The sequence below is a fragment of the Heterodontus francisci genome, chromosome 1, assembly GCF_036365525.1.
Source record: "Heterodontus francisci isolate sHetFra1 chromosome 1, sHetFra1.hap1, whole genome shotgun sequence".
Classification (NCBI taxonomy): Eukaryota; Metazoa; Chordata; class Chondrichthyes; order Heterodontiformes; family Heterodontidae; genus Heterodontus; species Heterodontus francisci.
The window spans coordinates 275,032,608-275,045,617 of record NC_090371.1 but is presented as its reverse complement, the minus strand read 5'-3'; the positions used below and the strand labels follow the sequence as shown (position 1 = coordinate 275,045,617).

Genomic DNA, 13,010 nt, shown 5'->3' with positions numbered 1-13,010 from the left:
AGAGGTGCAACAGAGTGCAGCAGGGAGCTTAACGCAGCAAGGGATGAAGTAGACTCTGGATCAGGTCCGGACCATTTCCCCACAGCCAGGTGAGTTGATGAAACTTTGACTGTGACCGCTCCCATTCACCAACCCGACCCATAGTGTACACTGTAACAATTTTTTTAGTTTACAATGTAGAAACAAGTGCAATTTATATATTTAGCATTTGTGTATATTTAATAAAAGTAAGCCGTCATGGAGTTTTAAAGAAGTTGGTGGATCGCGGCACAGACGTCTAGGGTAGAAGCAGAGGGGGTGGGGGGGGGAATAAAAGTCCTGCTACCTGAGTGAACTGTGGGGAGATTGGCAGTGGAGGAAGCCATGAAGAAAAGGATGCCTCTATAAACAGAAAACACAGGAACCAAATTTAAAAATGAACTTATCTGAATAGAAAAATTCAGAACGTAATAGGGCAGAACTTTAAACTTCAGCAGGAGCATAAAATAGGTGATACTGATTGACAATTATACATTTCGCCCAATCCAATATTGCCCTTTTATTTACCCGGCAGAAGTTCAATACTCGTGCCAGAACTGGCAGAAATATTTTTAAGTCTGCTCCCGATGCCATCCAGTCGTTAGAGCCTGCATGGAGAACAAAACCAGTTCTTAATATATTCCAGTGTCTCAGATTGTCGCATTACTGGAAAAATACTACCAAACATTTGACTGAACAAGGGTCACCACATGTGACACAGTTAGCAATGAAAACCTCATAGATACTTTTCACTTGAATTAGTCTATAAAGCACAAGTGCGCACACCATTCAATCTTTTGAGAAGTGGGTGTTAATAGAGAAGTAATTTGGATCAAGAATAAAATTTGAAATAAACAGACCATTTGCACAATATCTCGAAAGGATTGTTTTGATTAAGGAGGTAATTTTATCAGGTTAATATGAATAATTTCTATTGTGTTTACTGAGAAATAATTCTGTTACCTTGCACTTAACCTACTATGGCAAGATACAACATTTTGTAATGTGAGGGGGAGGAATTGCACAGGATTTCCAGCAGTACCAAATTTGTAGTGAGGAAGCAGGCTTGTTGCTATGTTCTCAAACCAGTGTGCCTAAGAATTTTCAAAAAGCTTCTGAGCATGGCTCTGGTTGGGTTATCTATGTTATAGTTCTTCAGCAGCTCTTGAAACACTATTCTACACATAGGCCAACCAGAAAAGAACTAATTCAATATTGCTGATAATTTCTTTGGAAATCTGTCCACTGTTGGCTGATCTCATAACAGCTTATTGACGTCAATGAAGATGCTAGTGTAGTTGTTTGATGTGCAAGTGAGGTGTGGTGTCGGGAAGTTCATTGTTTCACTCATTGAGCACACAAGCACACACAATTGGCTGTCACCGATCTCAAAAGATGAATATTTGAGCACTGCACTCATGTCCTGCTCTTTCGCCTGTTGAGATTGTTTATGGTCTTTGTATTTAAAGGGTGATGAAAATTAAATTGGTTAATTTCAATTTAGGGTCATGGGGCTACATCAGGAGTGTCCAACCTTTTCACGTGAGAAGCCACATTACCAGTTTTGTCCTACATACGGGGCTGATGAGCAAATTTTGGAAAGATAAAGGCATTAAAAATTTATCTTTCTCCTAATTCAACAGCAACAAATGTGCATTTTTGTGACCAAGCTTTCAATGAGAAGACTAATTTATGAACTTATTTTCTCTTCACTAAGTTGAACACCTGGCATTGTTTTTGCTTGCACAATTTCTGGCAGCACACTTGATGTAGCGATGCGCAGTATTCGGAATACATGTCCATCTGTCAGCACTGATCTTGATCTCTATCCGCCTCCACCCCCCGTGTCAGCACCGAATTGGCTAAGGACAAGGAAGCAGAGTCATGAAAGTTTTTTTAGTATGGGGAGATGGTAGCGTAGTGGTAATGTCATGGAACTCGTAATCCAGAGACCCAGGCTAATGCCCTGGGGACATGGGTTCAGATTCCACCATGGCAGCTGGTGAAATTTAAATTCAATTCATTAATTAAAAATATGGAATTGAAAGCTAGTCTCTAATGGTGACACTGGCGAGACATAGCCCTTCACTGGAGAGCAAACAACCACTAGGGAACAAAAGTAAGATGTTAAGTCCACACTGAGACACATGCTTATTCCTGTTAGAGCAACTGGCTACGCAGCAGCTGTCCCCACACGCTCGGGTTAAATTGCTCACCTTCCACAGCAGATCGTAAAGCAGGTAGGACAAGCTTGCGGTATCTAGCGCTCCAGTTTGGGTGAGTGTTGTGACCACCGCACCAGCCTGCTGTCAGTCACATGTGATTGGCAGGCCATATTCTGGCCCATGGGCTGTATGTTGTACAACCATGGGCTACATATAGTTTAATAATCTGATTTTAATTTTATTTTAAAAAGTTTGAATAAATAAAGAATATACATTCTCAACCTCCTCAGTACTGTTTGTGGATTTAAAAATCTTAAAAATGTATTGCTTAGGCTGGAGATGTCATTTATTACAATACTTGATTACTGATGAGAGGATGTAGATATGATTACCTGTAAGATATTTAGGACAGACTATGAGAGACTTTATTTACACGGTTGTGAGGATGTAGAATGCACTACGGGAGTTAGAGATTGAACTAGATATCATTTTTATGAATAGGTTAGATAGGTGGTTGAAGGAATGGGGTAAAAGGGATATGAGAACAGGGTGGACATTGGGATTAAGCCTATAGCTCACGTGAAGGATAAATGCCAAAAGTTATTGTAGTTGGGCCGAATGCCCTGTTTCTTTGTGATTTCTATGTAATTGCTAAGTTCCACAATTTATGGTTCTTTGTCAGTGTAAAGCTTTGTTTACTTGTTCTAGTTTTGAAAAGTTGACCAACCCTGCTCTCTAAGAAAGCAAAGAATGAACAAAATCTGTTCAACTCATTGAACTTGCTGCTTTTCAATAGTTCATCATAATAGGCTTAATGCAATTAAAGCCCATTAGATTAAAGAGAGGCAGAATGGATAAAAAATCGAGTCGTAGAGTTATACAGCACAGAAACAGGCCCTTCTTCCCATCGTGTTCATGCCGGCCATCAAACACCTATCTATTCTAATCCCATTTCCCAGTACTTGGCCCGTAGCCTTGTATGCTATGGCATTTCAAGTGCTCATCTAAATACTTCTTAAATGTTGTGAGGGTTCCTGCCTCTACCACCCCTTCAGCCAGTGTGTTCCAGATTCCAACCACCCTCTGGGTAAAAAATTGACTAAGGACAAGAAAGCAGAGTAGTGGTGAACAGTTTTTCAGTATGCCTTGGTATTTTGTTAGGTGTCAGTATTGGGACCACTGCTGTTTTTGATATATGACTTGGGTATACTGAGCATAATTTCAAAGTTTACAGATGATACAAAACACAGAAATATAGTCAACAATGAGAATAGTAAAAGACTTTAGAAGTTGAACTTCTCAAACACCTTATAAAAGTCCATATACACATCAATCCTCAAATTATACTGTCTATTGAACAGCAGCAATCAGGGATGGGAAATAAATGTCGGCCTTTCCAGCGGCACTGGAATAAATTTAAAAAAGAAGAGTAACTACTTGGTCTTTTATTCCTCTCAGGTTTCTAGGACGGCAACTGGCAAGAATGTCTAGCGATCGTGCTCTATTAAACCGGCTGGAGCAGAGAGCCATAGAGGCTGACCAAGTTATTGAATACCTTAAGCAGCAGGTGGCCTTACTTAAAGAGAAAGCAAGTAAGTTTGGAATGTTGTGATCATTTATTGATTTATTTCCCCATGGGTTTTCCTGGTTATGAATTCTCCATACCTAAAATAATTTCCCATTCCACTTCATGCATTAGCAGCTAGATGGATATGATTGTCTAAACCATAGTCTTTCATAACTGTTATCAGTACTGCTGTATGGTCAGCCAATGGGAGGCATGCTTGCAGCAAAGAAATACCATGCCAGCCTGATGACCTTGCTGTAACATTGAATTGTCCAACCAAGAGTAGCCCTCATGTCTCCTAATTCCAATTGATCCCAATAGAAGCACTAATATCAGGATCCCTTTGATAGATTTTCTGGTACTCCTGAAAATTATTTTTCTTTCTATATTAAAATATTGCATGTAAATCCTGCTTATCCTAAACCTTTCTCAAACTCATGTTTAGCCTTTAAATCACATACTGCTAATAGTGAGTTTAGAATATTTGGCTAAGCGCCATGGTACTTACTGCTGCTATAACTATTCTGTCCAAAAGTTGTGTCATAGGGTTTTGTTTGAAAGGAGCTTTAATCCCTGATCTGTGCTGAGTCAATCAGTGGGACAGCAATACAACGGCTCTCACTATTCCTTAATTAAGAGCAACAACTGTTTACATTTATTTAGCACCTTTAATGTAGGAAAATAACCCAAGGCACTTCAGAGTTAACAAACAGAACTTGACATTAAGCCACATAAGGTGATTTTAGGACAGGTGACCAAGGGTCAAAGAGGTAGCTTTTAAGCAGTGTCTTAAAGGAGGTGAGAGAGGCAGGGAAGATTAGGGAGGGAATTCCAGAGCGTAGGGACTAAGCAGCTGTAGACTCACTCGCTAGTGGTGGGACAATGAAATTTGGGAATGCGAAAGAGGGCAGAATTGGAGGAACAGAGAGATCTTGAGTTGTAGGAGGTTACAGAGAGAAGGAGGGATAAGACCATGGAGGATTTGAAAGCGAGGATAAAAATGTTAAATTTGAGCTGCTGCTGAGCCGGAAGCCACTGTAGGTCACGCAAGCTCAGGGGTGATGGTGAACTTGTTAGGATACAGAATTTTGGATGAGCTTTAGTTGCCTGTGGGTTCGAGATGGGAGGCTGGGCAGGACGGCATTAGAATAATCAAGTCTAGCGTTAACAAAGTCATGGATGAGGGCTGCAGCAGGGGTGGATTTTGGTGATGTTACAGTGCTGCAAGTAGGCAGTCTTGGTGCTGGAGAGGACACAGGGTCAGAAGCTCAGCTCGGGATCAAATAAGAGGCAAAGAAAGGGAAAGTTGGCCAGGGTTTTCCCCCTCCTAATTGCTATGCAATAATGTGTTTTGCTGTGGAGATCAAGTGAGGACAGGCTTGTCTGTGACGGTTTCCACATTTGATTAGATTACCAATATGAGTTGTCCAACCTCATGCCTAAAAATGGCCTCTTGGCTGAGGTGCCAGAAGGTGATTGCTACCTCTAGAACTGTACACCAGCAAGAGCTATTGTTTTCAATTTACAATCATAAGGAAAGAAAACTGAAAGAAGAAAAAAAACCTTTGTATTTTTGACCCAATGTAGGATATTGATTTGTTCTTAAATGTCCTACATTAAAGATCTGAACTATTATAGCAACAAATCTAGCCAAAAATGATGTATGGAAGTTTGAAATTACTAATACACCCAAGTGAAACTAAGTCTTGGCAGTCACCATCTAGTTTCTAGTTGTGTGAGATCACACTACAAGGTTGCCCGTAAGTAATTGGCAGTGGTGTCATACGTGTGCACTACGGATATTTTTCTCATTAGGTCAATCTAAGGAACATCGGTTATAATTTTTCTCAGCAGGTAGTAGTGGATTTATCACTGGATTTGCATGTTATACATTTGTTGCTTTAAAATGAAATCACTTTTCTACTTTCTTACACTAATGAAACATAAGAGAAAAGGGCAATGCGGACTTTATGTAGTCCAGTGGCTGTCTATGTCTAGCTTTGTGATTGGAGTCTATAAGAAAAAGTCCATTAAAGGCTTCGAGAGGGAACTACCCTAAAATGGAGTTTCTGTCTGAAAGCTGCATAGACAAAATAGATTTCAGTTATTGAAAGCCGGGTGAAAACGTTTAGCTAACTGTCACCCAGGCTTCTGGTCATAGAATCCTGTAAGATGAAGCCCATAAACTAATCAAAACTATAAAACCTGTATGTTAATTGCACTAGAAAGGTTTGTGTTTATGCTACAGGCAGGTCTTATGAGACTTCAATATCCTTAGCTTTAGCCTCGGGTGGAAAGCCTAATTGAACATAAAGATGTCACCTCCCTCCATCTGTGTTGGAAAAATGACTCTAGAAATGCAAGATCAGCGGGTGAAGGGGATTGTAAAAATCATAGACACAAAGTCTGTCTTACTGGGGGGAAATGCCAGGCCCCCTGCAATTCAGATGACAGGTATAGGACTCCACATTTATCGTGTTTGACAAAAGGTTGGAGGGGGTGGTCAAGACCTTCTGGCACCAGTTTCATCCCGATTGAGTGAAATTTGCCTTTAACTAGATGGTTCTGCACCTCTCTGATCAATCAGTGTTAGACAATGAGTAGTCAATTGTAATAGGCAGTCTGTAACAAAATATGTACCCTCTAAATTTTTTTTGGAGTGCACGGGCAATTCTTTTTTTTAAGCATGCGTAGTAACTACAAGGGGCCAACTAGGTTTCCTGCATGGGAATTTTCGGGTTGACGCGTAGGCACACAGCTGAGAGGGAATATTAGTCTGTAGTAATATTCTTCTCTGGGGAACAAGCTGTCTTTTCTCTGTATTTTTATGATTAGCAGTCTCTGTTGGTACATTTCAGTTTTTTGTTCTGTAAGAACCTGTACCTAGCAAATACGGGAAGGTGCCTTTACAGGTACAGCATATTAGGATAAGGAATAAAACACCAGATTAGTTTTTAAGGCTGCACCAGATGGCTGCAGACAAAGAAAAGTGCCACTTAACTTTAAGTGGCTGAGGTCAGAGAGAGGCCAGTGTGAAGCCAGTCGGCACTGAAGGTCCAAGTGGAAAGGGAAAAAGGGGGCTCATTGCCTCAATGCTTCAGAAGCTAAGGTCTGAGTCCTAGGGAAGGAAGAAGATTGACTGGACTGCACCATTCTTAAAGATGAGGTTGTGTAAGCTGTGAACCTTGTTAATCATGCATGCAGACTTGAACTATTTAATAGACTGGCTATTCAAAGCTGTTAATTTGTCAGCTATCTAATTATTCAAAGGAATCTCAACAATTTGTAACAGGCTCTGGTCATTGCAGTATTAATGTTCAGCATCTGGTAGTTCTGATTTACAGCAATACACTAATTTATTGTAATACCTGTGTAATCTTTGCTACTTGTTTTAAGTAGCTCTATCCATTAATGATTTGCTGCTCAACTGCTAGCTCGCTAAATAAACTAATGAGTGTTTATTAAGAATTCATGTACTAATTGCAGTTTGCAACCAGTAAATTGTGTTCAATGCATAATGTGGTCTGGCTTCTTCCTTGACGATTTGGTAAGAGTTAATTCACTCACTCAGCAACTTGAGCTAACTGAATCAAGGTTTAGTAAATTAAATTAATTTTGCTTAGAACTGAGTTAAATGTAAGACATTTTGGCAGATGAGTTCAACATCATTCATCCCAAGACCTATAGTGGCAGGTAGAATCCCAGATAGTTCTTTAGTTAGGAACTAACGGAGGGAATCAAGGATTTGTCTGGTTCCTCATCATATATTTGTCAAGATCCTAAAATCCAGCTTTCTTACAAATCCTATTTTGATAGGAGTGTTACAATGTCTTCGTTCCTGGAGTTGAGATCAACTTCTTAGTCCTACAACTTGAAAATCAAGAGCTGAAATGTTCTTGCTATTCATGCATATAAACAAACCACCATGTAACTCATACTTTTTTAAGTCTTTATTGCATATCCAGTTTTGCTACAATTATACAGGGTTTTGGTGAGACCACATCTGGAGAACTGTGTGCAGTTTCAGTCTCCACATTTTAGAAAGGATATACTTGCATTGGAGGCAGTACAGTGAAGATGCACTAAATTGGTCCCTGGGTTGTCTTATGATAGGCTGAGTAAATTGGGCTTTATTCCCTGGAGTGTAGAAAATGAGAGGTGATCTCATTGAAACATACAAGATTCTGAAGGGGCTAGAGAGGGTAGACACTGAGAGATTGTTGCCACTGGTTGAAAACATGGAGGCACAGTCTCAGGAAAAGGGGCCGATCATTAGTAAGTTTGCGGACGACACAAAGGTTGGTGGAGTTGCGGATAATGATGAGGATTGTCAGAGAATACAGCAGGATATAGATCGGTTGGAGACTTGGGCGGAGAAATGGCAGATGGAGTTTAATCCGGACAAATATGAGGTAATGCATTTTGGAAGGTCTAATGCAGGTGGGAGGTATACAGTAAATGGCAGAACCCTTAGGAGTATTGATAGGCAGAGAGATCTGGGCATACAGGTCCACAGGTCACTGAAAGTGGCAACGCCGGTGGATAAGGTAGTCAAGAAGGCATACGGCATGCTTTCCTTCATCGGTCGGGGCATAGAGTATAAAAATTGGCAAGTCACGTTGCAGCTGTACAGAACCTTAGTTAGGCCACACTTAGAATATTGTGTGCAATTCTGGTCGCCACACTACCAGAAGGACGTGGAGGCTTTGGAGAGGGTACAGAGGAGGTTTACCAGGATGTTGCCTGGTCTGGAGGGCATTAGCTATGAGGAGAGGTTGGAAAAACTCGGATTGTTTTCACTGGAACGACGGAGTTGGAGGGGCGACATGATAGAGGTTTACGAAGTTATGAGCGGCATGGACAGAGTGGATAGTCAGAAGCTTTTTCCCAGGGTGGAAGAGTCAGTTACTAGGGGACATAGGTTTATGGTGCGAGGGGCAAAGTTTAGAGGGGATGTGCGAGGCAAGTTTTTTTACACAGAGGGTGGTGAGTACCTGGAACCTGCTGCCAGGGGAGGTGGTGGAAGCAGATACGATAGCAACGTTTAAAAGACATCTTGACAAATATATGAATAGGAAGGGACTAGAGGGATATGGGCCCCGGAAGTGCAGAAGGTGTTAGTTTAGGCAGGCATCAAGATCGGCGCAGGCTTGGAGGGCCGAATGGCCTGTTCCTGTGCTGTACTGTTCTTTGTTCTTTGTTATTTAGGACTGATATGATGAGAAACTATTTGTGAATCTTTGGAATTTTGTAGCCCAGAGGGTTGTGGATGCTCCATCGTTGAATACATTTAAGACTGGGATAGAACCAAGGGATATGGCGAGCGGGTGGGAAAGTGAAATTGAACCCTAAGATCAGCCATGATCGTATTGAATAGCGGAGCAGGCTTGATGGCCCATATGGTCTACCCTGCTCCTATTTCTTGTGTTTCAGTATTTGCCTGTTTTATACAGTGCATCCATCTATCAATTTGCACTGGATATTAATTTTTCTAATGATGGGTCCTAGAGAGCAGCTGGAACATGTCATTGTGTGTTTCCTTTAAACTGAGAGCTGGCGTTGAAGCTACATGTATCTCCATATGACCCACAACATGAGAGAATTATACACTTGAAACTGCAAAAAGCACTTGTAAAAATAAAATCTATGAACTACAAAATGTATGTTCATGAAATGAAACTAAAGGGGATACATAAGAAAAAGAAGAAATGTTATGACCAACATGCCAAAACCATGCCCTCATTATTGCCTTGTAATTGGGTTCATGTTAGAAATAACTGGAACCATAAATTGTCAGAAAGGAAATACTAAGTAGAGTTGTTTCCTGATCTTGCATTATGAAAAAGTGATTCAGAGCTACATACTTGTACATACCCCTTCAGGCTCTAAATTTGTATTCTTAATGCCAAGACATCTTACATGAAGTTTCTGTACTACTTCTGCTTTGTTGTTTCTGCTGAGTGGATTCATAAAGCATTAAGATGTCAGTGGTATGTACATGATTATTCAATGAGTGAATGATATACTGATGCACTTCAGATACTAGAGATTCTAGATGAGACGTAGATAGTCGATTCCAAAGGGTGAATTGAGGGTACTCAGGTGTGAATTAGTACCACCATGACAGTAGGCTCAGATTCAATGGATGCATTGAATTTTGAAAAACACTTCAGCTCCAGCAAGCTAAAATGTAATCTTGTGTAAATAAGTTGTAATGTTCTATCTGTATTACTTTGTTCAGCTTATGTGGTTCAAGATGCCCCCTCTCTGTCTATTTAATTAGTATACTCATCAGTGTTTGCAGTCATGCACTTTGAGTTGTCCATTCACATTCCATTCCATTCACATTCAAAATCAGCTTATTTTGTTTAATCACAAAATCTGTTAAATACCGGTTTATCAGCATTCAACACTCAGACTGCCAAGCAAGTTTGTGCAATTATCTATAATAAAATACACAGTTTTTGTCTGTCAGTTTGGTGAACTGATTGATCAGTTTAAGGGATGCATCTGGTGGTGGGGTTATTTGGTGGGCAGTGCCTGGCACACTGGGTGCGCTCAGTTTTTGGCACCATTTTCAACTGGGACAGAGGTGAATAGTGGAATTGAAATCTAAATTTGTCAAAATATTGTTTTAGGGAAGTGGTTCCTAACTGCAATTTTTAAAACTCTTCGCTGTCATTTGTGGAACCTTGTGCACAAAACTACTTTGACTGCAAATGTTTCAGCTTTGGTGCACACAGAAGCAGGTGGAGGATTAGAGCTTGTTTTTTAAGCCCAATATTGCACAAAATCTGTTAAATACCAGTTTATTAACATCAAACACTCAGACTGCCAAGTAAACTTGTGCAATTATCTATAATAAAATTATCTCTCAGAATTGCACCAGGTAATTAATTCTATGTGAGGTGCTCTGGGACATTCAAAAGACATGAGTGCTGAATAGATACAAATCCCTTTTGTCTTTAAAGAGAGTCAGCAACAGTACAAACTACAGGGGATTAATGGCCTTTTAGAAACATAGAAAATAGGAGCAGGAGTAGGCCATTCGGCCCTTCAAGCCTGCTCCGCCATTCATTATGATCATGGCTGATCATCCAACTCAGTAATCTGTTCCCGCTTTCACCCCATACCCTTTGATCCCTTTAGACCCAAGTGCTATGTCTAACTCCATGAAAACATACAATGTTTTGGCCTCAACTGCTTTCTGTGGTAGCGAATTCCACAGGCTCACCACTCTCTGGGTGAAGAAAGTTCTCCTCATCTCAGTCCTGAAAGGTTGACCCCGTGTCCTGAGACTATGACCCCTGGTTCTGGACTCCCCCACCATCAGGAACATCCTTCCTGCATCTACCCTGTCAAGTCCTGTTAGAATTTTATAGGTTTCTATGAGATCCCCCCCTCACTCTTCTGAATTCAAGCGAATATAATCCTAACCGATTCAATCTCTCCTCATACATCAGTCCCACCATCACAGGAATCAGTCTGGTAAACCTTCGCTGCACTCCCTCTATAGCAAGAACATCCTTCCTCAGATAAGGAAACCAAAACTGCACACAATATTCCAGGTGTGGCCTCACCAAGGCCCTGTATAATTGCAGCAAGACATCCCTGCTCCTGTACTTGAATCCTCTCACTATGAAGGCCAACATACCATGTGCCTTTTTTACTGCCTGTTGCACCTGCATGCTTACCTTCAGCGACTGGTGTACGAGAACACCCAGGTCTCTCTGCATATTCCCCCTCTCAGTTTAAAGCCGTTCAGATAATCTGCTTTCCTGTTTTTGCTATCAAAATACATTTATCCACATTATACTGCATCTGCCATGCATTAGCCCACTCACTCAACTTGTCCAAATCACCCTGAAGCGCCTCTGCATCCTCCTCCCAACGCACCCTCCCACCCAGTTTTGTGTCATCTGCAAATTTGAGGATATTACATATTCTCTCGTGCAGCTGCAAATCTTAAAAGGCAGGCACTAACTGGTCAGCTGAGGGCAAAAGCTGTAGAATTACTTCAGAATAATGTATTAAACTGACGGAGATGAAAAATCTTGTTTCAGTGAAATGGTTGCTAACTGCAGTTTTGTTTAAACCCAATTCTGTTTATTGCTTTCAATTAAACCCTCAGATATGTGAGCATCGTCCACATGGGGTGCATTTAGTTTTCAGCGCCACTGAAAGTTTTTTTGAAACCTAACTTCATTTATTGCATTCAACTAAAATTTGAGATATGTGAGTGTTTCAGGGATGTGGTTGCTGATTGCAAATGTTTTGCAGGTTTCTGCTAGTATGTTTAGTTACATAGTCAAAGGCACAGCCGTTCACTGCATACATTACTTGTATTGTAGACAATTAGGGTCAAACAAGACAAATGGCTACTGCCTCTCTTGAGAATCAAAAAAGCAAAAGCAATGGCATTCTTGAACAAATCTATAATTTGTCAAAAGTAAAGGCCAGATAGAGATGTATAAGAGTGCCTCGGAATTCTGTCCTGCCAGGTTTTGTTAACTTTGTTCTGGAGAAGAGACGTTTTCCTTGCACGGAAGAGGATGGGAGAGCTTTTGAGACCAAGAGATTGCTGTTGGCAATTGGCTGAGAAGTCCTGGCAATGATCTAACTCATAAGTGAAACGAACAATATTCTCTGAAATTATTGCCTTTGCCTTGCTTGGTACAGACTGCTTGCTAGAACTTGGCAACTCATTTGCATTTATCATCAAAATAATGGATTTGAATGAACTGATAACTTCCTCACCGGCCAAGTTAAGACCGTCATAATAGCGTATTGGTGAACAGAAATCATAATTGAACTGAAAATATTTTGTGTGTCATACAGGGTACCATCACAGAATGTCCAGTAATCAATGGACACATTTGCACAAGAACTAACAAAGGGACCCTATCACATCAGCATTATAATCAGTTCAAGCAAATTGGTATAATTTTTACCAAAACTTTCCAAGTTGTTATTGAAAGAAAGTTTATAGGAGGCATAAAGGTAGGGAAGAAATTGCTCGCATTGAGCTGTGAAATAAGAAATGAGAATTTATTTTAATAATGTTCAGCCAGTAGGAAGGTGAACTGAATGATATAGTATATCAGACACTGGCTTTTCACCTTTTGGGACCTGGATTCATATCCAGCATCCACTCCAAGTGAAAGTCTTCTCTGATACCTCATTTGTTATGTGTGAAATTTTCAGTCTGTTTCCTAATGGGCGTAAGCTTTTTGAAGGATCCAATTGCCATATGTTAGTGT

General features: G+C 40.5%; 1 protein-coding gene across 15 annotated transcripts in view; it reads left to right on the top strand.

Moving 5' to 3' along the window:
• aimp1a (aminoacyl tRNA synthetase complex interacting multifunctional protein 1a) overlaps positions 1–13,010 on the top strand; it is a 68,744-nt gene that overhangs the window by 25,253 nt on the left and 30,481 nt on the right. For all 15 annotated transcript variants that reach the window (XM_068045716.1, XM_068045724.1, XM_068045632.1 and 12 more), the window contains one exon: positions 3,642–3,775. In XM_068045716.1, coding sequence (XP_067901817.1) covers positions 3,667–3,775 — 109 coding nt within the window. In that variant the 5' untranslated portion in view covers positions 3,642–3,666. The remainder of the gene's footprint in view (positions 1–3,641; positions 3,776–13,010) is intronic.